This window comes from Crocodylus porosus, unplaced genomic scaffold, assembly GCF_001723895.1.
Source record: "Crocodylus porosus isolate Cpor-Errol unplaced genomic scaffold, CroPor_comp1, whole genome shotgun sequence".
Classification (NCBI taxonomy): Eukaryota; Metazoa; Chordata; order Crocodylia; family Crocodylidae; genus Crocodylus; species Crocodylus porosus.
The window spans coordinates 13,583,888-13,611,354 of record NW_017728906.1 but is presented as its reverse complement, the minus strand read 5'-3'; the positions used below and the strand labels follow the sequence as shown (position 1 = coordinate 13,611,354).

Genomic DNA, 27,467 nt, shown 5'->3' with positions numbered 1-27,467 from the left:
AGTAACTTGGAGTAACAAGTCACTTTCTACAGAATTGCAAAAATAGATACACTGGGGAGTCAGTATAACTTTTGGGTCAGCCCTCAAATTTATATTACATGTCTTCTGACCCACAACTATCAAGTCTGCTGAATTCTGTCATATTTTACTCGCATATTTCAACAAACAGAACTTGTAAAACTTGAATGTTCTCTGGCAACATATCATAGCGAAGTATTTCAAAGGAATTTTGCTTGGGAAGAAGCTAAACTGAGTAAGTATGCATTTTCTAAGTGTAAGAGAAAACTAAGCATGTGAAAACAGTGGTTCTTTACATTAGATTTTTCTTATACAAGAAGCTTTAACTGTTTTCAGTAAGCCTCCAGATAATTCTTGGGAAGTCTGATTTTTTTCCCTACTTTGGCAGCTTAAAAAGGGTGTGGGAAGTTATCGATAGGCATCCTCAGCAGTCAGGTATTAAAGCAGTAGTTAAGCTTTCTGTAAGCTGTCTTGCAGTATTTAAAGGCTTTACACAATTATTGACACTCTTTAGCAGATCTTTTAAAAGATCACTTCAGTAGCTTTTTCAAGTAAAAAGGACTGATAGCAGTATAAAAAACTTTTAAGAGTTTCTTATAATGTGTAAGATTTTAAAACGTCGCTTCAAGAGAGCTTTTAACTTGGTCATTTAGAGCTGGCTAATCCTCGAGACAATAATGTTGTTTTTAATTATGAATTCTGAATCATCAGCCTAAATTTTGAAGTCGTTCACAGTCATCTGTTCTGCACATCAAGTGTCACAAGTACATTAGAATTATGCAAAGGAAAAGGTTTTGTGTGACAGTCTGTTATTTTCCTATCAGAAATGAAAATGAGTTCACCAAGTGCTAGAAACTTAAAGGTCTTATTTAGTAATCAAAGCAGCTGCAACAGGAGACCTGACATACCCAGGATTGAGATTAATACAGAGATTCCTGTAGAAAACAAGTCTGACTGGCTTCTTTACTCTGCATTAAGGCATATTTTTAGGACTGTCTTGCTGCCACTAGGTTGCTAAAAGCAATCTTTGTATAGGAGAATGACATATAAAAACAACAAGACTCCAAAACTTCTATAAAGTGATGTCAGTTTACAAAGAGCTTTGCTATTCCCTGTCATTTCTTCGCATTATTTGGCCAGAGTGGTGTTAGATTTGATCATTCAAAGCAATAAACAGAAATACCGAAAGAAGCCTGTTGGAGGTTTGGTCATATGGCTCTACCACAAATCCTTCTAGCCTAGAACCAGTTTCTTTTGGGAAAAGAGTGACTTTTCTAGTGTCATTAGAACCTATTGCAATTCCTTAAGCAAAACAAGCAGTTTTGCCAAATATGCCAAAGCGTATTTTTGTCAGTATAACACATTTCTACATTAGGACCTTTTTTCTGTGAAGAACTATTCTATAAATATAGATGGGGGAGTAGAGGGGAGGGAGAAATAACCTTCACTGATGTTACTGTATCAGCATTTCTAATGTAGTTTCTTTAATCATATACCAGAAAGGCATATGAAGATCTTCAAAGGATAGGTTTCCAAATAGCTCCATGCTTTGTGAATAGATATTTTACAGGAAGCAAGCAAGCAGGCTTTCCACTCACGGCATTCCTGACGACTCTCAGCATGGTGTATGTCTGTCCAAAGCACCAGCAACTAGCCTATCTGATTCATGGTGTATTTGACCACCCCATTCTGGACTTCTCTTACATAAATCCCCAGTTTCCACTGTCTCCACGTAGAAGTCACAGCAGAGTAGCAAAATACCTTTTGTCAAGGAGCTCCCAGGATCCCAGATGCATGATTTCCATATTCCTCAGAATAACAGCATCCATTAGTTATGTGTGTATGATTACAACCCCTCCCCCCCTCCTCCATCTCCAGCCCCAAACACACAATTTATGTGGTCGGTCAGATTATCAGGTAGTGTCCCACAAGCCACAAATCATGTGCAAGAGTAGTAAGAAACCAAGTGAATGCCCCCATTGATTTTTGTGGCAGAGACCTAAACTCAAGGAACTTGCATGGGATCCTTCCATCCAGCTGCCCTAAATCCCCAAATGAGTGTCTGAGACTTCCCAAGCTCTATCACCTCTTTACTCATGTTCCCTCCAAGCTCCACAGATATTCTGGATTTGTTCACCTAACCCATTTGACACTTTGAGAAGGAAAGATGGGTCTAGAAGAGGAGTTTCTTAACTGCAGTGACCTTACTGCCTCAAGCATTTGAGAGTGAAAGGTCTCTGCAAATAACAGAAGTTGTGAAATGCATCCTCCCTTAGTCTAAGCTTACCCTTGTTTGCCAACGCGTGATTAATCAGTCTCTTTGGCTGGACAGACTGCATCCTGCCTCTCCTCCACTTCAAGTCTATCTTCAAATGGTTGGTCCCTAAACATCACAGCCTAACTCTTAAACAGGGCCTCAGTCCCTTTGCTATGCATTCAGATGTAGTAGATCCAAGTTCTTCACCTTTTCAGGCCCTCACCCACAAACAATATTGTTCCTAGGGCCAGGTCAACAGACAAGTGGAACTGGTCACAAGTTTCTGATGGAAAAAACATTCTGTCAGGAAAGTGCTAGCTACCCAAAGTCAAAATGATGCCATGGAAACATGAGAACTTTGAGGATTTTTTCAAAGAATCCCAAGCAGTTTTCCATGATCTTGTCGGACCACGGCCTCAGTTCCTGGTCACCAACTTTGGCAGGAGGCTGGGAAAACTGAACTTCTACGTTCCCAAGGAATCCAATGTTTTCAACTGTTCAAATAATTTGTACCTGAAATTTTGTTTGGGATGAACTGCTAGAATTGCCATAACTTGTGTAATGGCCAGGTAACCTACACTAGTAATGGTTAGAAGCCAAGAAAATCTTCTGCCTGATTATGAAAGAAAACAAATTCTAATATCCTCCTTTTTTCCCCCCAATAACAAAAATTAGTTGCCTGACAAGAAGCAAATAATTCAAAGGCAATAGTCTCAGATTGCTCAGCAACATGGTCCTTCATTGAGGACCACAGTTCCCAGCTGTGTGGAATGCAGCAGAATAAGATGGCCTCAGGCATGCCTGAACTGGTATTCAATACACCAACCAATGCAGTTTGTAATTTCAAAGAGGTTATATCCCATTCAGTCACAGGTGGGTAGACATACTAGTGAAAAATGTGTATGTTATCAAAAGCGAAATGTTTACTATGGACTAAATTAACAGAGATTAGACAATTACAATAATGAAAGTAGAATAAATTGAGAACTAGTGATTACCAGAAAACTCATGCTACGCAATCGTGCAATACTGTGAGAAGTATTTTGTGATCAGTCAGCAAAGATGGGCTTTTATACTCACAAGGAACAATGCTGTACCTTAAATTGGGCATTTTTCAAGTTCTGAGTGATTAGACAAACAGCCTTATTTGCATATTTGTCATGGAATTCCGCCTCTAGGTAAGTGCTGGGGTGCTATTCTTTGTGCGTCATACCATGGAAACCTTATAAGAGCAATTCTCCCTCAAAGCTATCCTAGCACACAATGAGCAAAATGATGTTTCTTTCTGGAAAGTCAGTCAGTACTTTGAATATGGAATTTCCTAGTTCTGTAGACTAAAATATAAAGCTTTGCCAGGTCCTTCTGGTTTTGGGGGGGTGGTTTGGCACATAGTGTTGTGTTACTGTCAAAGAATAAGATGGACAGATTTGCTGCCACTTGAATGGCTTAAGTTACTCAAGTTTTCATAGAACAGACAAGATTCTGGCACAGATAGAAAAGACTACAGAAACATTTCTGAAGGACCAGAGACTAAAGTGAGTCTAGTTAGTTTCTGGTAGCATCATGGCAAATGTGGCTAGCTGAATTATTAATGTAAATATACTTGGAGCTTAGGCAAGAGGCTTTTTAGGCAGTGGGAAAGGGAGGGAGTGCTGTGTGATATCTTTTATTGGATCAAGTATATAGTTGAGAGAAGTTCAACAAGCTTTTGGGCACACACTGACCTCTCTCAGGTCTGAGAAAGCTTGAGAAGATGGAACAGAAGCATGTTTATTACTCCATATGTAAATACAGCACCGTGCTTGAAGAAAAGGAAAAGTGCTACAGCAAAACTCCAGCCCTACTAGAATCTTAGGGCATGGGTACACGCAGTATTTTATGAGTAAAATAACAAAGTAGATATTCCGTTGAAGCTTTTGTCTGTTTGAGGACTGACTTTCTTCTACAGCAATGTTCCTTATCCTTCAGGGTGACAACCCCTTACTTCCAAAGAAAAAATATGGACCCTTCCTTCCCTTTACACTTAATTTTAAAATGTAATAAGAAGCCTGCTTAATTTTGGGGGAGGAGAAGTCTTTCAAGAGACTGACATAGAAAAAAAATTAAAAGACACCCACTTGTTATTGCAGTGTAAAGTTCTGTGGGTGAATGGGACATTTTTAGATTTAGAGTCTAACCTGCCGGTCAAGAAACACTGCTTTAAAGCACACCATTTTCTGTTATGCTATATCTCCACTTTTCAGCTATCCCTGTTCATTTAATTGACAGTTTTGAAAGGAAACTTGTCCCTATGTGATATGAACTAAATCAAGTAGCTTGTATAAAGGGTTGTGTGAACAACTGAATTTTCAGTTCACCGACAAAGAAAAAAAATACTGGTTTGGAACAAAACCAAGATTTTATATTTTTTTCTGAATGAAATGAAAATACAAAGAACATTCCATTGTGCCCCACACTAAATATGCTGGTGACTTCAAGGAAAGCAAAAGAAATTAAAAACAAGAGGTCTGAAGCAGTCTCCTTTCAGCTAGAGAGTGATTAGAGCACTGGCCCATGATGTAGGAAATGTAGGTTCAATTCTCTCCTCTAAGGAGGTTTGAGGCCACATTACTGTCACGGAGGCACTGGGGTGCTCCGTGCCTGAGAGAGGACAGAAGGTGAGCTGTCAGTCACCAGGGCAGCTCAGGTGCGGTTTGACAGAGCTGTCAATCAGCAGAGCAGCGCAGCTGTGGGTTGCTAGGGCAACCAGCCGGTCAGGTGACCAGAAGGGGGAAGGGCCAGGCCCTTTATAACAATTCAGGCCTGGACCCAGAAGCAGTTCTCTTCTGACTGCTGTAGGAGTAGGAGCTCTGTGGCAGAGCTGAGCAGTCTGGGTTGGTGGTTGCAGCCTCACCATGCGGACTGGCTGCAATGATGCTGGGAACGTGAATATCCTAAAGGAAGGTAGGGTTGAGAGCCCTGGTGGGGGCTTGGTATTTGCATTATGAGCGGGTAGGCTCTTTGTTGATTTTGTTACAGCTGTTTGGGCTTGGTTTATGCTCCAGTTTATACTGGAGGACCGGGTGAGGCTGTAGGGGAGTGAGGAGGCCTCAGTGGAGCTCCCCAACAACTTGGGGGTTCCTGGTGTCCAGTAGGGGCACAGTGCCAGTGGGGCACTATTTGTCTGTGCCGGAGAGGCACAGTATTGCGCTGGGGAGGCGCTGTGTGCGGGGTTGCAGACCCCAGCCCATGAAGGCAGTGTTTTGCCCAGTGGGGCAACTGACCCAGAGAAGGGTCAAGGGGACAGGCACGGTGGCAGTCGCCTGTACCTGAGCGTGAGGAGCGCGGTATCGGCCCCAAAGGGGGCAAGGCCCAGAACAGGGCGGTGGCTTTGTGGCGTGGTGCTGTGCCGGAGAAGCGCAGTGTTTGTGGGGTTGCGGGCCCCAGCCCATAAGAGCGGTGTTTGCCTGGTGGGGGCAAGCACGGTATCGGCCCCAGAGAGGGCAAGGCCCCAGAGCGGGGTGGAGAGAGGGTGCAAGGAGCGCGGTATTGGCCCCAGAGGGCCCAAGGGGTGCCGGTAGTAGCAGGGCGGCGGTGTTGAGCCGGGCCCAAGGGGCGCCGGTAGTAGCAGGGCGGCGGGTAGGAGCCCAGTCCGGGGGTGCCAGGAGGGCGATGAGCCCAGGGTGCCCGAGAGAGAGCACTAGAGGGGCGAGGGACTGCACAATGTCCCACGGAACAGCTGCGAGGCTTAGGGCGTGCTAAAGGGGAGGTTTGGAGGCACGCATACCCCTTAAGGGAGGGGCGCACAGAGTCACCCCATTTGGAGTAGGGGCAAGAACACACATACCGTTAACTAGGGGAGTAAAGGCAGCCTCCCATTTAACCATCTAAGATCAAAGTCGTGGCAGGCTAGGAAAAACCGAAGGTGCTGAGTACAGTCCAGAGTGACGGTAGGGGGCGCTAGGGAGTTCACGGCCGCTCCTAGGCCTCACTCCCTCACAATTACACACCCCTAAAACTGTCCTAACCTCCATGATATACAGTATTCATATGGGGGATGTTATGTTTCTCTTCTTGACACAGTACTGCTTTATTTGGGTAATTTAAATATTCACTAGAGCAGAGACAAGAACCCTCCAGAGTCCTTCCTCTCCAGGCCAGTCTTTCTAATCACCAATCCAGAGGGCACATCTACACAAGATGCTAAAAGTACTGTGCATTAGTGCATCACAGTGAAAGCTGTGCTAACACACCATAGAATTAATATACTGTGCATTAACATCATGTGAAAGATGTGCTCCAGCACTACTACACAATAGTGTCATTTATGACACATTAAGTTGGGAGCTGTTATTAAAAGGTACTAAACTTAATACACTATAATTAGTGCACATGAATGCACATGTAGACATGCTCAGAAAGTAAGAGCACATGTAACAGGTCAATGAAAATGAGTCAAAGTAGAACAGCCTGTGGCAAAATGGGAACTCCCCAACTAGCCACGGTGCTCATCTCCCACCTGCCTCTCTCATCTGCCACACCTTGTTGTTGGATAATTATGGTCTTAATTAGGCAGGAGGCTACCCTTTGAATGCCCTGTTCTCCTGGGCCTATGCATGCAGCGCCAACCACTCCTGTACTGCATCCCAAGCCTCACAGATGTTCCTAACAGCTGTGCTTGGCTCTGGCCCAAGGCCAGGCCCAACGCTTCACAGTGTTAGGCCTCTGCTTTCTGTTGTATTCCAGGCCACACTCATGATGCCTCCCTCTCACTGAGGCCTCTCTCTCTCTCTCTCTCTCTCTCTCTCTACCACCCCTCATGCAGTCTCTCTCTTACCACCCCTTTGCACGGCCACACTCATACCACCCCTCCTTTCCCCGGGGTCGCACTCGCCCTGCCCTCACCCAGAGGGTCCTCAGCCTTGCTTCCCTGCACTCCCTGGTCTGCAAGTGTAGGGCCTCTCAGACATCTCCCACTGCCCTCATCCAAGCACTGGGCAGTTTGCCAAACACTGGTTTGACTCTGGCTCTGGTCTTTTGCCAGGTCCCTCACCCAGCTGCTCTCATTCAGGGGCTCTTGACTTGCCCCATTGTTTATCTGTGGCACTTCCTCAACCACCCCACTCCACTGGCCTCCAGCCCACCTATGACCTCACGCACCCAAAGGCTTACCTTGACCTCACTCAGCCCCCATGTGAGCAGGACCTACTCTTGAGCCCCCTGCTCACCAGGGCCCTCTTCATGCCCCTGTGTTCGCAGGTCCTCATTACTCCCACTCTCTACTCACCCCTATCTCTGGGGCCTGTCAACTGCCCCTCTGCACCCTGCTCTGCACCTCCACCTCTACTCAGGTGAATACTCCTCCCTCTACACTGGGATCTAGGGTTGAACACCCCCCCCCCACAGGCTCAGGTGTCACTCATTGGCATGCCTGGCCCACCCATCTCACTCCCAGGATCTTGCACCCCACAGGGGCTCAGGTGGCTGCAGCCATGCCTGGCATCACTGCCTCTGATGACAAATAACCCACTCAGAGGCAGGGGCTGGGGTTAAGGCACCCCTCTTTGCCTTTCACAGAGGAGCTAACTGGCCTGGCATTTCCCGGGGGCTCCCATGCCACTAGGAGCCCCACCAGGCCACCCTTCCCCAGCAGGATACAGTTTTAGGTCATACCCAGGTCCAAGAACCTCCAAACCTTCCCCCAAGCTCCTTCCCTCACCTCTGAGTTGTTGCAGGAGCAGCAGCTCCACCAGGAGACATTACTTCAATGACATCAGGCAACAGACTTCTGCCTTTGGCTCTACTGGCCTGGATCTAAAATGGTTGCTCATCAAAGCTGGGGCAACACCTGCCCCCAGCTCATAAAGAGGCAGACATGCGATGTGTTCTGCCAACCCCTTCCCCCTTAAATTGGCTCCTGGGGAAGCTTTTCCCTGCTGCTCTGCAAGCAAGCTCACACAGAGCTTGTCATAGCCCCAGAGTGGTGAGCACTCCACTGGTGCTCTGCCACACCAACCCCAGCAGAAGCACTTGATTAAAATCCATCCAAGTAATAGTTCTTGTTGGAGCTCTTGAATTTTATGAATTTCACATGTAATATGAAAGATATAAATGCCTTTCCCATTCTCCTGTGGGCTTCAGGAATCTCAGGCAGATGAGGGAACTGAACCTAGCTGTCCCCCACTGGTGATGCATAGGGGGTGCATGCAGATGCACATGCACCCCCTGAGATTGGCGGTGCACCCCCTGACAAGCACAGCTGCTGCTGCTGGCAGCGCCTGTGGGTAGTTGCTGCCTGCCACCTCCCCTATTGCTGGCACTGTCTGCGGGTGGTAGCAGATTGCCTCTGGCCACTGCCGATGCTGCCAGCGGCATCTGCAGGTGGTCGGCACTCTCTCCCACCACTGACATCTCTGCGGCTGCCTGCAGGAGTTCACCACCACCATGCCGCCACCTGCAGGTGGTCGCCATGTTCCCCCTGCCTCCAGGAGCACATCTTGTTCATGCTGTCCCCCATCCTAGGGGAGTACTCAAACCATCAAGCTAGTTCTTATCCTCCTCTTGCTGTGTTGGAAGTGTAACCCTGAAATTATTATTCCTCCAAAGCTATTCAGAAAAACATTTTAAATACTTCTAGGTCATCTGAAATTGTGTGTGTGTGTGAGATTTTTACAAATGGATTTCTTATTTTCTGGAAAAAAAAATATTCTGCCAGCTCTATTTATACCAACCAGTATGTCACAGTTTGTGAACTACAACATACTTGTTGGTTTTCCATGGAGTGCTGTCTTGTTCCAGGGAACTGGCTTTCCTTGTTTTCTCCCAGCTGGATCAAAACAGATGGCAGAGGGAAACGAGACAGAGAGCAAACATAGATAATGACTAATTTTCAGGAAGAAAAAACCCAAAAACCATGAAGCCCTGCACTAGAAACAGCTTGGAATACATAAATACTTTCTCAATATTGTTTTTTCATATAGGCCATTACAGTAGTTGCCAGAGATGCCATCACAAGTGGAAGGAAAGGCATACTCAAGGCAAATAGGACTAAATAAGCACAAGTTTATGCTGTAGCCCAAAGATGTGACTACAGTGTCTGTAGACTTCCCCAAGCTTATTTTAAACTTGTTAGCTTGGGTAGCTTTATAAGCTTGGAGCTCAGTGGGTGGGTGACAGTAAACTATTTATTCAGCTGCTTGGGCAGATCTTCCCGAGTTTGATGCCCTGTCACTCCACTGCTAGCAGTACCCAAGTCGCTGGGTAGGAAAAAGCTAGTTTCAGGTGTGGCTACAAGAACAGTTCCAGAAAGCTGAAGATCTTGTCCTGACAAATACAGAATTGGTGGAGGATGTTCAGGTTAATGGGGAAACAAGGGAGGAAGAAATCAAGATTTGATAGAATGCCAGATACTATCTAGAAACAGGAGAACTTTGAGGTCATCAGTGCTAGGGTGCTATATTTCCAAAAGATAGATTTCAACTGACTCAAGGAGTTAATAGGCATGGTGCCAAGTTTAGGACAAACTAAAGGATAAAGTCACCCAGAATGACTGGAAGTTTCTAAAGGGCACAGTATTGGAAGTCCAAAAAGAAATTGTTCCAACACTATAGAAGCACATGACAAATGGTAAAAGAGCACTGTGGGTGCACAGGGTGCTTCTAGGATGCCTCACATGCAAAAGGAAAGCAAACAGGCAATGGAAAACTGGGTAAGTAACCAAGGAAGCATATTAGGAAATAGTGGGAACCTACAGGGATGAAATCAGGAAGGCAAAGAATGAGCTGTACCTGGTGATGGAGGTTAAAGACAACAAGAAGAGGTTCTATAAGTATGTTGGCCAGAAAAGAAAGACTAAGGAAACTGGATGTATTGTTAACTAGCCTGGGGAAAGTCTTTATAGAAGATGCAAAGAAGGCAGAGCTAGTCAACAGCTACATTGCCTCAGTCTTCACAAAAAAATTAAGCTGCAGCCAGATTGTGACAGGACATGATCTAGCAATGGCCATGATACACCCCCCCCCCCCCAATGCCCACCTTAATCCTACCCTGGTCAAGCACTCCAGCCTTTCGTAGTCTTACCTTGCTTCCTCACTTGCCGTTCCTTGATGTTAAAAAAATAATAAGGGAAACTTGCCCTTAGAGGCTTCAGCATTCTCTGGTTCTCTGCTCCTCCATGTGCTCAACCTGGACTGCCTGACTAGGGGCTCTGACCCCACCAGACAGCGCCTCTCCCATGGCCTGGGGCTCAGACCCTGCCACACAGTCCCTCTTAGTGGCTTAGCCCCCTGTGGCCCTAATGGCTTTAAGAGCTGAATTCATGGATCTTCCCTACAGTCACCCCCGTCCCTTATGGACATTATAACAGTCAATGCTCCCTGTCTCTGGAGGGGCCTCAGCCGTCTTGGCCTTAGGCCACCATTGTTCTGGCTGCAGACCTTCAGACCTTGTTTTGGCCCAGCTTTCTCAGCCCTCATCTTTTGCTCTCCAGACCCCAAACCCTTTCTCCTTTCCCAGGACCCTTGCCCTGTGTCGCATTGTCCTAGCCCCCTGTCTTCACAAAAAATATAAGCTGTAGCTGGACACCTAATAAGGATTATCTGGATAAGGGAGGGGGCAAGCTGAGGAAGGAGATAACAAAAGAGACTTAGTGGGGTCTGAATAAATCCAAGTCAGCAGGGCCAAGTGAACTTCATCCCAGGGTACTGAAGGAACTGGCAGGGGAGATCTTAGAGCCCTTGACAAAGATCTTCATGAAGTTGTGGGAGATGGGACTGGAAAAGGGCTAACATAGTGCCCATCTCCAAAAAGGCAAGGAGGAGGGCCCAGGAACTATAGACTGATTTGTCCCACCTCAATACCTGGGATGTTACTGAGCATACCCATGAGGAAGGCCATTTTCAAGCTTCTGGGGGAAGATAGGTCATACTAGCTAACCACAGGCAGCTACTATGGATTAATGAAAAACAAATCATGTCAGAGAAATCTGACCACCTTTAACAGAGTAACTACTTGGGTGGATGAAGGGAATGCTGTGGCTGCAGTGCATCTGGACTTGAGCAAGGCATCTGACAAGTTCCCACATGATCTTCCATAAACAAACTGGAAAAATATGGGCTAGATAAAACTACTAAAAGGTGAATAGAGAGCTGGCTCAATAACTGCAAGCAAAGGGTAATTTATTAATGGATCCGTGTCAGAATGGCAGGAGGTTTTGAGTGGAGTCCCACAGGGTTCTGTCCTGGGTCCAGTGCTGTTCAGCTTGCTATTAATTCTTCAGATGCTGGAATAGAAAGCTTTGTAAGCAAGTTTTGCAGATGACATAAAAATGGGAAGGACTGACTGCAAACAATGGAGGAGGTGAGTGCAATTCAGAAGGATCCTGACAGATTGGAAAGTTGGGCTACAGTCCATATTGAATTTCATTCTGTTAACAAATACAAGGTGCTGTACCTCAGGAGGAATAAGAAAAAACACAAGGATAAAATGGATGACACATGGCTGGATGGCAGCACTATGGAAAAGAATGTGAGAATCTTGGTAGACCACAGACTCAACACGAGTCTGCAGTGTGGTGCAGCCACACAAGAGGTGAATGTACTTTTGAGCTGCATAAACAGAAGTGTAAGGCTTAAGACATGGGACAATAGCACCTCCCTACTTGGCACTGGTTAGGCTTCATCTGGAGTACTGTGTGCAATTCTGGGCCCCACATTTTTTAAAAAGGACATGGAGAAGGTGGAGTCCAGAGGTGGGCAACAGAGATGATCACAGGCTTGGAAGGCAAGTTATATGAGGAAAGGCTGAAGGAGCTAGGCATGTTCATCTTGCAGAAAAGGGGCTTAAGAGGGGACATGATAGCAGTCTTCAAATACTTAAAGGGCTACCATGAAGAAGAGGGAAAGCACATTTTTTGCTCTTGCTGCAGAGAGGAGGACCCAGAACAATGGTTTGAAGTTACAGCAAGGTAAGTTTAGATTGGATATCTGGAAAAGCTTCTTCACTGTTAGAATAGCGTGGCTATGGAATAGACTACCTAGGGAAGCTATGGACTCTCTGTCACTGGTGGTATTCAAGAACAAGTTGGGCAGCCACTCTTCAGGGATGAGCTGGGCATAGGAATAGCTATGTTCCATTATGGGGATTTCCCATGCTTCTGAGTTTTTTGCTGGCTGCCCCCCACCTTTTCTGTTACATGTTAGAGTGTTTTTTAAGCCTTCCCAGGGGCATTGGGTGTCACTACAGCCAATACTGGGAACTTTGACAGGGATGTACCAATGCTCATGCCGAGAACAAAACTAGAGGTACCTGGCTAGAGGGTCTTGCCCCTCCACTCAAGCCAATTGCCATATTTGCGGTCAGTAAGGAGTTTTACCCTATGGTCAAACTGGTGTGGACAGGGTGGGGGTGGTGTTGCTTCCCTCTGTAATGGGGAACATGTCTAATATGTATGTATATGTTGCCAACATTTCATAGAAGCAGGACATTGACTGCTGTGGTTCTCCTCCTTTACCTGTGGCAGGTTAGGGTGGCTGTTGGATCCATGTTGCATCAGGGTTCATGATAATCTTATATAGAGAGTTTAGACTAGGGTTGTATGGGGTGGTCTGGATAGCCACCTCAGGTAGGGGGCTGGACTAGTTGACATCTGGAGATCCCTTTCAGCCCTGCTCCTCTGGGTCCAAAGCTGCTCAGTTTCTCCCAACCTCCTTGTACCCTTTGCCCAGGCAAAGCTGTTCTCAGTTCCTCCCACCAGCATCCCTGACCCAGGACAAGGCTGCTCTCTCTGTAGGCCAGACTCTGGCTCTTTAGCTAGGCTCAGCGTCCTGAGTCCTTGACTTAACAGATGTTGCTTCCTCAGCCTATAACTGGATGCCCCTCAGGCACCCATTGTGGCTTCATAGATGCTAGGGTCGGAAGGGACCCCCAATGGATCATCGAGTCCGACCCCCAATGGATCATCGAGTCCGACCCCCAATGGATCATCGAGTCCGACCCCCAATGGATCATCGAGTCCGACCCCCTTCCTAGCCATCCCTTTCAGCCACACTGAGTCCTCCACGACTCTGTCAACTGCTAATCAACCAAAACCCCCTTCTAGGTCTCCCACAGCGCAAGCAAACTTCTGCCTAGTAGCTGCTAGCACTTACATGTTACCTCAATACCCCTACTTACCCATGTTACCTGAATACCCCTTTTGCCACCCAGACCAGTAGGAGTTAGGGTCTTAAAAGGACTTAGGAACAAATTGAGCTCACTGTTTGAGCTTTTAGTAGGCTGGGCTCCATACCTTTTGAATCATGTGGCCTTGGCAAGGGATTCCTAATTATTCCAGTACCTGGCCTGCCCTCAGGTGTTGTGGCTTAATCTACTGACCTGTAGGCACTGCTCTCTCCCCTGATGCCCTCTACTCCTCAGGGTTTTCCACGGCTGCTTGTTTTTCTGCAGATAGCTCCTGCTCAGCTGCCTACTTAATTGCAGCCTTCCAGTGCTGGTCTCCTATCTCACATGTAGCAGGGGTTGAGGGCCCTTGCTCCACAACCCCCTAATAAAGATTATTTGGATTAGGAAGGGTACAAGGTGAAGTATGAGATAACAACAGGAACACTCAGAGAACTCTTGAGGGATCTGAGTGAATTCAGGTTAGCGGGACTGATATATTCCATTCCAGAGTATTGAAGGAACTGGCAGAGGTGATCACATAACACTTGGCAATAATAATATTTGCAAAGTAATGGGGTAAGGTACCAGAGGGTTAGAAAGGGGTCAATATGGTACCCTTCTTTAAGGAAGGCAAAAAGAAGGACCTGGGAGCTACAGACAAGTTAGCATCATCTCAGTACATGGGAAGTTACTAAAGCATATTCTAAAGAAGTCTATCTGCAAGCATCTGGAGGTGGGAAGGCTGATGACAAGCCCTCAGCATGGATTTACATCAAATCATGACAAACAAACTTGGTCTCCTTTGACAAAGTAACTACTTGGGTGGATGAAGGAAATACTGTGACAATGTAATCTGGACTTCACTTCAGCAAGGCTTTTAATGAGGTCCCACATAACTTTTTTACATAAACAAATTGGAGAAATGTGTGCTAGGCAAAACTACTATAAGGTGGACAGACAACTGGCTCAATAGTCACAAGCAAAAGGTAACTATAAATGGATCCATGGCAGGAGGTCTTGGATGGGTCCCATAGGGTTCTGTCCTGGACCGCTTGCTGTTCAACATTTCTCAATTATTTGAATTCTGAAATTGAGAGTAAATGCAGTTTTGGGATGCATCAATAGAAACACTACTCAGCACTAGTTAGGCCTCATCTAGAGCACTATGTTCAGTTTTGGGCTCTACATTTTTAAAAAGGCATGACAAATATAATAAAGGACCTGGAAAGCAACCTATATGGGGAAGAGTTAAAAGAAATAGGCATGTTCAACTAATGGAAAAGGGGGTTAAAAGGGGACATGATAGCAGTCTTCAAATACTTGAAGGGCTACCATAAAGAGAAAAAAAAACTTTTTCCCTCTTCTTGAAGAGAGCAAGACACCAAGCAATGACTTGAAGTTGTAGCCAAGTACATTTACATTGGATTTCAGGAAAAACTTGTTCATGGTTAGAACAGTGAGGCAGTGGAACAGACTGCCTAGAGAAGTTGTGGACTCTCCATGACTGGAGGTGCTCAGAAATAGATTGGACAGATATTAGTTATGAATTATCTAGATTTGGTTTTGGCTGTGCAGAGTGGGAAGAGAGGTAGCTTGGCCCTGATCCAGCTGTTGGCACTGGATTCACAACCCAGCCACACTACCTTGCTCTGGGTGAGCACAACCTTCAGAGTCACCACAGCTCCTCCGGTTGATAATAGGCAAATTTTATTGATACACAGTGATAGGAAATAAGAGCAAAGTAAGCAAGATGATTACATTACCCAAATTCCCCGGTGCCCAGAATATACACAAGGCGAGTGGTGCATCCAGCTGGTACATAAATGCCACCTTGAGGATCTTTGCTTGAATGTCTGATGTCACCAGCTTTGGGGGTTGGGGACCAATGCCAACTGCCAATCTGCTGTTTTGAAAACTCCTCTTGTATTCTTTCTCTTCCAATAACTCTTCATCTTTGGGCATCCTTGATTGGTCTTCCTGTGTTTATCATAGTGTCCGTGTTCTGTTTTGTCAGCCAAAATCCTGTTTTCATAAACCTATCACATGCACACACCTTAATTTGCTCATTGAATTTGAAACCAGAAATCCCAAAGGATTTTACAAGTGGGCCCTGGATCCCTGGAACCAGGCCTAGCTCTATTATGAAAATAAAGTTTGTGTGTTTTCAGTTTCCCAGGACATGTATATCCATTGACCTCAGATACCCTGTCTTCCCTGAAGGCTGTGAAACCGTGACAAACAGGCTTTTACAAATCACTTAACCCTTCTCATTCTCCTAAACCATTGTTCCAATACAATATCTGTTTTACCTATGAGCCAGTTCCTAACAGCAAACTTCTACATATCATTTTCTAGCCATCAGTCACCCAGTAGGAGAGGGCTTGGGCTGGCCCCATCCTCACACTATGGGGGAGTGAGGGGCCATGACCTGGCCCCAAGCCAGCCATGTGGGTTGAAGGGGCATGGCACGGCTCAGCCCCAGCCTAGCTGTGTGGAGAGAAGTGGGCATAACCTGACTCCACAGAGGGAGGAGGAACGGAAAGGGGATGTGGCCTGGCCCAAGCTAGCTGTGAAGAGGGAGGGGGCATGGCCTGGCCCTGGGGGAGAAAAGGGATACTGCTTAGCCCAGCCTGGCCACAAGCAGGTGGCCTGGAGGGAAGGGCTCTCATGGCCCAGCTTAGACCTGGCCCATGGGGCTTGCAATTTTGGCAGCAGGGAGGGTTAGCACTACTGTCACTACTCCCCTTGCCACCAAATTTCCCAACCCATAGGTATCCCTGCAGGCCATATTCCAAGGCTCTGTGGGCTGCATTTGGCTGGTGGGCTGGAGCTTGAGCAGCCCTGATCTAGATGGCCTGTATTCTCTTATGGATATTTTCCATGCTTTTGGGCTTTGGTGGCTACACATGGGGCTGGGAGGAAATTTTTTCCCATCCTGCTACTACATGTATTGGGATGTTTTTTAAGCCTTCCTCAGAAGTACTGAGGGTTGGCTGTAGCCAAGACTGGAGAGTTTGACTGGGACTTCTGCTGGGAATTAAGCTTTGAGGTTCCTGGCTAAAGGATCTTGCCCCTTCTTTCAGGGTCAGGGTTGCTATATTTGGGGGTCAGGAAGGAATTTTACTTTATGCTCACATCAGTATGGACTGTGTGGGCAGTTAAAACAAAAAACAAAAAAAGCAGGGGTGCATGGTTCTCTTCCTTAGATCTCTTGAACACTTTTTAACAACCTTTATAGTGACATGATGTTGGCCGCTATGCACCCCCACACATGCTTTACCTGTGTCAGGTTGTTTTACTGTCTGGAGTGACTATAGTTTTGCTAAGAGGTCTGACAATGAATTTGTACAGAATGGTTTGGATAGGGAGGAACCTGCCTTAGGCAGGGGGTTGAACTAGATGACCTCTGGAGGTCTCTTCCAGCCCTGTTTCTCTATGATTCTCTATGATTTTTTTGAACTGCAATCACTCCTTTGCTTGCCCTGTAGACAGTCATTAAGAGGCTAAGCACACAATGAAAGAGCTGAAGTGCCTGCTGTACACAGTTGTAAGTCACTCATTTGGAGGTTGTCTCTTTCTTTTTAACAGAAATATGGAACCATCATTACTCTCTATATACTAACCCACAATGAAATGGCAGACTGAATATGAACATGTCTGAGGGGAGACAATGAAACCGCAGGTAGGACTACATCACTCCACAGTGCTCGCAGCTTCTGTAGAACATAAAGGTGGGTTTATTGGCCATTTGTGACTGCTCCTCTATTTTCTTCTGTTAGCTGAAAGACAGGGTTTCAGTTGGAAATGCATTTTTTACTGTATGTACCCAGTGCACAGTGGTGGGGTCTTGTTCCTTAGCTATGTAGGTTTATAGTGCAGTAACAAAGTCTGAAAAAATATTATACATATCAGTTCAACAGTGTTGTGTATTATAAAGGCACTTTTCTGTGCCTTTCCCTAGCATCCCAAATCTGGGGTGCTCAAGCAAATATCCACTGGATGTCTTTATCTCTGGCTGAAAGACTAGTCGTTTCTGGGAATTTTGGAGTTTCCCCCTTCAGGGTACAGAGACTTTGCAACATAATATAAAAGTCAGTTTACTTAATCTTTTCCTGAGAAGTAGCTTTAAAAGGAATGTTGCATTACCTTTAGTTGACATTAATTAAGCTGATACATATGAGGGGTTAGTTATTTTCGGTGTATAGACCACAATGGATCCAAGGTGAAAGGATAAGTAATTCAGGTTAGCTGAGGCTCAGCTATGTGCCCCAAACTGTTTTTGAACTATCCTTCAAACTGGCCAGTGACTTTTTTTTTTTTTTTTTCCACCAGAATCTACAGCATACAGGGCTCATTGGATGAAATACTGAAACCAGAAATAGCAAAGCCTTAGAACAGCAAGTCTATACAAGTGTGTATATATACTCTTTCTGGGTAAATAAAGGGAGATTTAAAGTTGGATCCAGCTTCACTGCATACTTCAAAATTCTGTCTTTAAACAAATAATCAGATTACATATCCTTACATGCCTCACATTGGAGAGATTACTCTCATTTTGCTTTCCCTACCTTTAAAAATGTCCCTGTCATGTTAGTGAAGACATACTACATCAAAGGTAAATACAGATGTTTAGAAAGCCCAAGGCAGAATAAAAAATTATAGTCAACTGATTTTCAGTAAGCAGCCTAGGTTAGATTGGTAGAAAACAGTGTACACATTCACGCTTTGTGGGGGCACACAGGCTGCCTGCACTGGCTGAGGCCTGAATGTTGGGGGTGCCTCCCAGCATGCCCTGTGGGCTGCCAGAGACTGCTGAGCACAACCAAGTGCCCAGGTCACCCCTGATTGGCTGCCAGGTGTGGGCAAGCATGCCCCCTGTTCCCCCAGTACTCCAGGACCCTGTAGCTATGAGACAAAAAAGCCTTGCGACACCCTGGGTGCCCGTGGCTACATACCTGCCAGCAGTGGCCAAATTCCAGAGGTGACAGAATTACCTCCATGCAGGCCCAGCCCTGATAGTCTGCCCTCCAGAGCCCCAACCAACCAGAGGCAGACTGCCCACACTGGCCCAGGCTGGCATGGGGGAAGGTACATGCTGGGGTCTGGGGGGACAGGTTGCCTGGCTTTTGCCACTGAGATGTGGTGTGTGTGGAAGCCAGGGTCAGGCTCCCTATGCAAGAGTCAGTGTTGGACTCCATGGGGCTGTGCCCAAGTGCAGGGGTTTCCTGGGCTCAGTGTCAGGTGTGTATATACATCAATTGGGTGTGGAGGCACAGCCTGGGGATGTGGGTTGGTGGGATGTGGATACTTAGGTCCTGGGACTCATGCAAGGCACACAAATGCCTCCCTTCCCACCCCCCACTGCTGCCTGCCTGCCTGCCTCTATCAGATGGCTGGAGGCAGGGAGCAAAGGTGGGAAGAGGGTCTGTGTCAGCTTGGTCTGGGAGAGCTCAGGTGTGGGGCCTACTGGACGCTTGGCCAGAGCACCCAAGTACAAGCTGAATGCTAGTGTGCCTCCCTGTGGGGGTGGGATCACAAAGGAGGCTGGGATGCTTGAGGACAGTGATCTATCTGGAATTGATAGGGGATCTGGTATAGAGGTTCAAATCACTAGTCTAACCTAAATCAAATGGGTTTAAATGTACATCGAACAAGGTCTATCTTAGACCGAATTCCACCATTTTCAGACTGGTCTTTGTGCACTGAACTTCTGTACAGTTACAGATATAGATGGATTTCCAATCACTTAGACTGGCTTACATATAATATCTGTACCTGGCCCAAGATGCATATGCAAGCACCACATGCAGCCCAAAAACAGGAAGCTTGTTGTTAGTTGAAACACACTTAGCTCCTCAAGCTGTACATAACTCAACAATATGATACCATGTAGGAAAAAGAAAATCCTAATTGCTGCTGGTGATTGCATTCAACTCTGCTCGTGACAAATTGTCTTGCTTAGAAAAAATAAGCCAGCAGCATTTAAGTTGACAGGGTGAAATGTCAGACTTGTCAGACTGCAATGCAGCACTCTATCCCCTGCCACCAGGCACTGCAAGTCTCTTGCAGTTTCATTAAATGTGAAGAGATCTTTGCCACAGAGCTTAGCAGCATCAGCAATGATTTCTATTTGCAGTTTAAATTTTGTTCCAAGTCAACAGAGTTTCTCCGATGACTATTAGGGTTTGTAATAGGGGAAATTTAAGTAATTCAGCAGTGAAAAATAAACTTACAGCTTAAGGCTCAACCCAGATCTGCAACCCTCAGAGCCATCCAAGAGGTGTGCACACCAAGCAGCCAGTCTTTACACCCCTGGTCTTTATTTGTTCCAAGGCAGTGAAGAGCTCCTTTTTCCAGTTACAAGGATAAACATATATGCCTACAATCAGCAGACTGAACAGAAGGGGGATTTTTTTAAAAGTATATTTATCAAATACAAACAGATATTTCTGCAAAAAAAACCCCTCAAAACTCACAAAACTGAGAATGTCTTAAGGGTTCTCTCTTCTTTTGATTGCCAGAATACAGCTTCAACATGTCACATCAGTTAACACATCACTCACTCACTCTCCGATTAGTATCCTAGTCAGTATGATAAAACATATGTACTCATACAGTAAGAGACGGTACCTGCCTTCATACCATGCTAAAATGCTGTTTCTTGTGAGGGGGGGGGAAAAAAAAAACTAATGCTTAGAAATGCCTCAGCACAGTAATATAAGTATCCACGGTAACAGCAGATTTAAACAAGGGCGTTCTTAGCTAGATGGTCTCCTTTTCTCCTCCTCCTTTTTTAAATAAGGTTGGCAGGGGCTCTGATTAAGTGGCAGAAGCCAGATGGTTAGCTGGATCAATTGAACTGGCAGATTCCTATTTTAATAACAGTTTCATAGAATACATTATTGCATTAAAGTTTATTGTGGAACGTTACAGAACTACATGGCATTTTTGAACTTATGCTGAATTAGCACTGTAATTCAGTGCAGCAGTCTGTGACCAATGCTGTAAGTCCTTCAGAGAATTGCTACTGCCTGTTTGTATTATCCTACTACCCTTAAACGGGCAACGTAATTCCTTATTTGTGAAAAAACAACCTTTTTATGCTATGAGCAGTACCATTAAATTAATGAATACCTGCTGACTGCTGTAGGTCTCTCTCATCGTTATCCAACTCTGTGAGTGTTGTTCAGGGGTTAGGTGTTACGGGTCAGGTCAGGCTTTCTCGCACTATCAGGATACCATCTGTGATGCAGTGTGCCTAACGAGCTCATTATTCCAAGAAAGAGACCACAGGCTTTGGTTCTAAGTAACAGAACTCAGCCAGCTTTATTTTTCACAAACAAGCCTAGACATTAGCTTCCATGGCCAAGTGATACACAGTGCCAGCCAGCTCATTTGCAGGCATGAACATAACCGTTAAGCCCAGTACAAAGCATTAAAAGTTCCTAGGCCCCTTTTTATACAGCAATCAAAATAACTGTGTTTGGTACCAACTTCGCCTTTTGTAAAACCTGAATAAAGGTTGGATTTTAAGAGCTTCTGTAGGAGTATTAAGTTTGTAATTTGATTGGCCCAATAGCCTTCTCAGCCTAGGGTAAATGCAGTTGGTTTGTTTCACTTCATCTAAAATATGAAATCTACCCCAGATGAGAGGGCCCATATGGTGTGGTGTTTATTCTGTAAGGCTGGGGTACAGAAATTCAAAAACCCCAAGGCAGAATCAATCTAAAGTTATGCCATTTTCTGTAAGAAGCTTAGTTTAGGCCAGTAGCAAACAGAACATGCATTTGTCCTTTGGCTGAGGGGGCAAATCTTAGACTGGGGTCTGCCATTTTTAAACCAGTCTGTGTGTGCTGAACTTCTGTTATGTTACAGGTATAAACTGATTTCCAATCACTTATACCAGTAAAAGTGTAACATCTGTACCTGGCCTAAGGGTCTGTTTCTGCCATAAAGGCATACAAAGGGCCCCATATAGACCCTTTGCACTATAGTGAATTCTACTCAGATTGAGGGATTGAAATGGACTATTTGCTCCAAAGGAAATACCCTGGGTAACACGGTAGTGTGAATTTAGTCCCACATCCAGTATTACCAGAGCAGCTGTAGCTGCCTACTGAGATTACAACCTCACTGCACTAGAGACTGTACCATACACAGAGACTATAAACTTTTCAGGGCAGGGGGCTACGTGAATAGATGAAGGTCAGAGAAGGGAAGCTTTGTCATCACCATTTAACAGAGGCTGAATGGAAGCATTCTTACCTATCCAAATTCAAAGAGGAAGCCTGTGGTAGAGACCAGATCTCTTGTATCCTAGTCCAGTGCCTTTTTCTACCAAGGCCTTAATGGAAGTTTGGCTTCTGACCTCAGTGAGCAATTAATGAACCCAACCTCCATAAACCAAACTTGTAGGTTGATATCCAAAGTTAATGGACTCCTGAAGGTGCCCAAAATGAGACAGAAGCAACAGCAGTCCTGAATTGTCACATTGCATGGCTTGCCTTGCTGCACACCTATATTTCAGTCTCCTTGCTATCCAAAACTGCAGAAAATCCTTTGACTCAACAGGCTGACATCCTATGAGGCATGGAAAGCCAACCAACCTTGTGAACCAACAAGCTTCACAGTTCCCATATATCCACCCCAAATAGGCATGGAAAGGTGGGCAGCTCCCCAACTTGAAAGAACACCTGAGTTAAAAGGCAAATGTTGTTCGCTGCCAGAGTGTACTGCCTCCTGTAGTGCCTCCTTCTAGACTAGCTGGCTCACTACTCAGTTAACTGAGCTATCTACTGACCAGTTTGGTTTTGTACTGATGGATCTTCAAAGGAAGCTTTGTTCTGGTGTGCCAAAAGATAGCCACTTTATTAACCTCTTTGTATGAATGTGAGGTATGACTTCTGGAAGGAAATGGGGAAAGGGCCAAATTTTAGTCCAGCTGAAGCTATGTCCCATGAAGAGAAGGCTCCCAAACACTTATCTGCATGGCATGAATAAATGAGAAGGGCTATTATAGCATCCCTGGAAACTAGTAATGAGTAATGTGTGCAACAGCAGATGGAACCAGGGTGCGGGCTGTAGAGCTGCAGTGAGTGCTAATTTGGGCGAAAACTCCCAGAATTCCCCAGGGTTTGGGGGCAAGGAGTGCAGGGGAAAAAGGAAAAGGAAGCAAGGAGAAGAGGAAGCTTGCAGCCTAAGTGAGAGGAAGAAGTCAGTGTTTGCAACCCCTGCACAAGGAGCCCAGCCAGCCCTACCTAGGAGGAGTGCACAGCTTTGGTCCCACTAGCTGGGTCAGCCAGGACTATGTGGACTGAAGGAGCTGGACTCAGAGTGCTCTGGGACTAAAGGCTTGTTTAAGGACAGCTCTGGAGGTATGAGGTGGAAATTAAGGTGCTGACGGCGTTGTTCATGTTCCTTTATCTTTACCTGTTCCCTCTCTTTGTTGCCTTGTGACCCTAAACCCCATGATTTTTCTGTATAAAAGTGGCAATTTACTGTGTTTCTCGTGTCAGTTTCTGGTGCTGGGGTTGGCACACTAGCAACATGAACCTGCGAAAACTCAGACCAGTGGAGAAACAGCCCTAGAGCTGTATTAATAAGAGAGCCTTATGCTGCCATTTGGCTTCTGTAAAGTACCTCCAGCATGTTACCACACAAACTTTGCCTGATGTATTCGCAGCCTGCTGTCTAATGGTCCTCCTCAACCACACAACATTTCTGTGAATCTAGCTATGCCATTTTGCTTACATGAAGATATGGTTTCATACCAGTGGCTCCTGCAAAAGAGTGCCCTACCTTTCAAAAGCAATTAATCAGGTTTCATTACCTCCAAATTGCTTTCTCTTAGCTTGGAATTAAGCAGTAATATCCAAGGAGTCTGAAATTTTGTAAGATAATTGACCATACTGAGTACTGTGTCCAAGGTAAGACCAACTGCTAAACATAATCAAAAAAAGTCTCTCTCAGTGAACTGATCTGATGAACTGATCCCTCACTGTATTTCCTAAAATTACATTCAGCAGGGATTGAACGTTCAACTAATAGTTCTCCAGAAATTAAGTGAATTTATTCTATCTATATAAGACAATTAGTGACTTTAAAAGAGTATTTCCTATCCAAAACTTTCTGAAGCAAGCAATAATTGTTAAGGAATTACTTTAAGCTAGCCTAAAATATATTAGTTTCTTTTTATATAAAGAGAGATGAATTGTTGTGTTTAAAATATAAACTATTCATATATATATACCAATAATCTGTTCAGAGTTTATTGCATGTTATACAAGCACAGGAAGGGAAAGGTTTAAATACACATAAATAACTCTAATACCATAATATATTAGGTATGCCCAAAATAGATTATTGGATTGAGCTAGTGATTTGATGTTGAATTTAGTATATGAAAAACTAGAGGTGACATTTCCTCTCATTTTTACTAGCCACTCACAGCACAGTTCAGTACAAATTAAATATGCCAGTAAACAGTTTGTTTTACTTTTTTTTTTTTTAAGTTCTCCTCCTCTTTCCATAACCCATGGCACATAATAGAAAAACAGTTCATGTTATTCCAGAGTTGGATAATGTGAATATCACACATAGGGTTCATGTCTGCAGAATTTACTCACATCAAGGCATCAGACTCTCTCACGAAAACACAGGTAAAGAAATTTGTAAAGAATTCAGAAATCTCTCTTAATACAATCACAGGGTACAATCACATATTTAAGTTATTTTATAATGTATTGTATAGCCCAAATGCTGTATCTCTCTATTTCCTGCTTTCATAAAACCATAACGGGAACCATAGTGAGGTAAGAAAGTTATGCTAGGAACTGCCATCTACAGCACAAATTGAGTCATTTTCATAGATTCATAAATTGTAAGGGGCTGGAAGGGACCTTGGAAGATCACTGCGTCTAGCCCTCCCCCCAACTCTAGGCAGAAAAGAAGACTGGTGTCAGGTGACCACAGAAAGGTGACCGTTCAGTCTCCTCTTAAAGATTTGCAAGGTAGGTGATTGCACCACCCTGAAGGGAGCTTATTCCACAGTCTGGACACCCTAACTGTGAAGAAGTTTTTCCTAGTGTTAAACCTGAAATGACCTTCCTTGGAGTTTGTGGCCATTACTCCTGGTTTTCCCCCAAGGGTGCCCTGGTGAACAACTGTTCACTGAGGCCTTGATGTATTCCCCTGATGTAGAGAGAAACTGCTATCAAGTCCCATTTCTGTTCAGTTTGTGTTCCTCTTCGGAAGGAACTGCATCATAGCAATGTTTTATATAGTCTATTGATATTTTGGACTGTTTACTTTTTCATGGCAGACCCTAAAGCATAGTGCTGAAATTAAGCAATACATAGACTCCAAAATAAAATGAAAATAGCATCATTTTTAGTTTTCCTCCCCTCCCCCAAAAGAATGCTTTAATTAAGCTCTCGAGATGTGCAAGCATTGCTTGTATTCATTGTCTTCCATAGTAATGCAAGTCATCTCATGATAACGTTTACTCCGTTTGAAAAAAAAAGTTTTATATCTGCATTATACTTATCCTCACATAAAAATAAACAGGGATCAGTTGGCATACAACTGGGACATGGGTAGAGGAACTTTAGCAAAGCAAATTACTCTTAAACTTGCTTCAAATATTGACTCAGATAAAAAGTTTTGAAATTTTGAAAACTTAAGTCAAGGATGTCAAACTAATTGGGCCCTGCAGGCCACATTGGGCTGCAGGTTTGTGGCCTGGATCCAGGCTTCCCATGAGCCAGACGACCTGTGAGTGGCAGCCTTAATTCCTCAGGCTTTCAGAGGCTTCCATAACAAAGAAACATCTTGTTTCTGTTTAGCTTCTTTGCCTTGATAGTTTAATCCAAACTAAAGTGGTTTTTCAAAGTTGGCTAAATTAAACAGAAAGGGATCAGAAACAACTCCATTTGTAGACTAGGGAAGCTATTAAATCCACTTGGACAATGGAATTTAAGTGCCGTAGAAAATTTTGCCCCTTGCCTATTCTGAGGACAAAATAAGAGGCCTTCCTGGAGAATTACAGCACATTTTCTAAAGTGTATTTACTTTTCTACAGGTACTGTCTTTGGATAGAGATCACGTTTAAAAGAAAACATGGATTTAATAAATTCAACTGAACAAAACTATACTTCCGAAGAACTATTTAAAAGAATGACATCCAAGATTCTGGTTTCAATTACTCTGTCTGTGCTTGCACTAATGACAACTGCCATCAATTCTCTAGTGATGACTGCAATAATTGTGACAAGGAAACTCCATCACCCTGCCAACTATTTAATCTGCTCCCTTGCAGTAACTGATTTTCTAGTTGCAGTTTTAGTGATGCCCTTCAGCATTGTATATATTGTAAAGGAGACCTGGATTATGGGGCAGGTGGTATGTGACATTTGGTTGAGTGTTGACATTACATGCTGCACATGTTCTATCCTGCATCTTTCAGCTATTGCTTTGGATCGGTACCGAGCAATCACAGATGCTGTGGAGTATGCCAGAAAAAGGACACCTAAACATGCTGGCATCATGATTGCAGTGGTGTGGATCATATCCATTTTTATCTCTATGCCTCCTCTGTTTTGGCGACATCAGACAACTAGCAGGGATGATGAATGCATCATCAAACATGACCACATAGTTTTTACCATTTATTCCACGTTTGGAGCATTTTACATCCCCCTGGCATTGATTCTGATCCTTTATTACAAAATTTACAAAGCAGCAAAGACATTTCACAGAAGAAGCATCAGCCGGATTGTAAGGGAGGAGGTAAATGGACAAGTCCTCTTGGAGGTGGGCGAGAGAAGCACCAAATTGGCTTCGACACCATGCACAGTTGATAAGACATCTGATCCCTTGGACTGTGATAGAATTAATATCTCATTACGAAGCCCCAAGTCTGAATCCAAACAAGATAAAGCCTGGAAAAAACAAAGAATCTCTAGCACAAGAGAGAGGAAAGCAGCAACCACCCTGGGCTTGATTTTGGGTGCATTTGTGATCTGCTGGCTCCCCTTTTTTGTAAAAGAAGTAGTTGTTAACACCTGTGAGAGATGTCACATTTCAGAAGACATGTCTAATTTTCTAGCATGGCTGGGATACATCAATTCTTTAATTAACCCATTGATCTACACAATCTTCAATGAAGACTTTAAGAAAGCATTTCAGAAGCTTGTGCGATGTAGGCAATACCTTTGAGTGTGTTTGTTCTTATTATATTGAACTTGTAAACTGATTTTATATGTGTGTGTACACACACACACACACACACACACACACATGCACGTGTGTACACATTTATGAAGACTAGGACTAAATATGTTGTGTTGAAAAGGCATTAAGACTGCACCTACATTTTAAGCATATGATTTTTGTACCAGTAGCACCTTGAAGTGCATGTTGTTTAAATTTTAAAAAGATGGGTTATTTGTGATGAATGTTGGGCTGGAAAGGGAGGGCTTCCATATACATATGTGCCCCTGATCCAGCTAAGATGTATGCTTCTGTCCAGTTTGAAGCACATTAGTAATCCCACTAAACTTGGAGAAACTATTCACATGCTTAAAGTTATGAATGAGTTTAAGTCTTTGCAAAATCAGAACCTAAAACTACAAGGTCAAATGCTAACTTCCTTGCTCAGTGAAAGAAGTGGCAGATGTCAGTGGGAGTTTTGACCGAGCAGAACTCCCGCAGAATGTGGTCCATACAGCAGTTTTGAACAGTAAAACTGCACCTTTAAGGTAATGGCTCAATCAGGCCACAGTACAAAGTCATGCCACTCCAACCTGCTTTCCAAAGATGCACTGGACCCTGCCTCCTTGTCATCCTGATACCTCCCTGTTTCCTTTGCTGTGAGATATATTCCTGGAGCTCTTGGAGGAGGCACTACCTGTGCACCCCTCACTGTAGGGCAGGCATTTAATGAAGGTCAAGCATTTTGTGTCCTTCACAGTCCAAATATTTCCCCAAGCAAGAGGAACAGGCACAGCCAGAGCTCTTTGTGGGAGTAAAATACACAGAATATTAGAGGCTATGA

The 27,467-nt window shown here is 44.5% G+C and overlaps 1 protein-coding gene across 1 annotated transcript; it reads left to right on the top strand.

Moving 5' to 3' along the window:
* HTR1F (5-hydroxytryptamine receptor 1F) lies at positions 1–26,700 on the top strand. The gene is made up of 3 exons (XM_019528727.1): positions 1–253; positions 17,003–17,145; positions 25,494–26,700. Exon 3 carries the CDS (start codon positions 25,532–25,534, stop codon positions 26,627–26,629), a length of 1,098 nt encoding a protein of 365 aa, XP_019384272.1. The 5' UTR covers positions 1–253; positions 17,003–17,145; positions 25,494–25,531; the 3' UTR covers positions 26,630–26,700.
* Positions 26,701–27,467: the final 767 nt, after the last annotated feature.

Coding starts and splice junctions, on each gene's coding strand:
- HTR1F (XM_019528727.1), top strand. CDS start 25,532: ATGGATTTAATAAATTCAACTGAACAAAACTATACTTCCGAAGAACTA.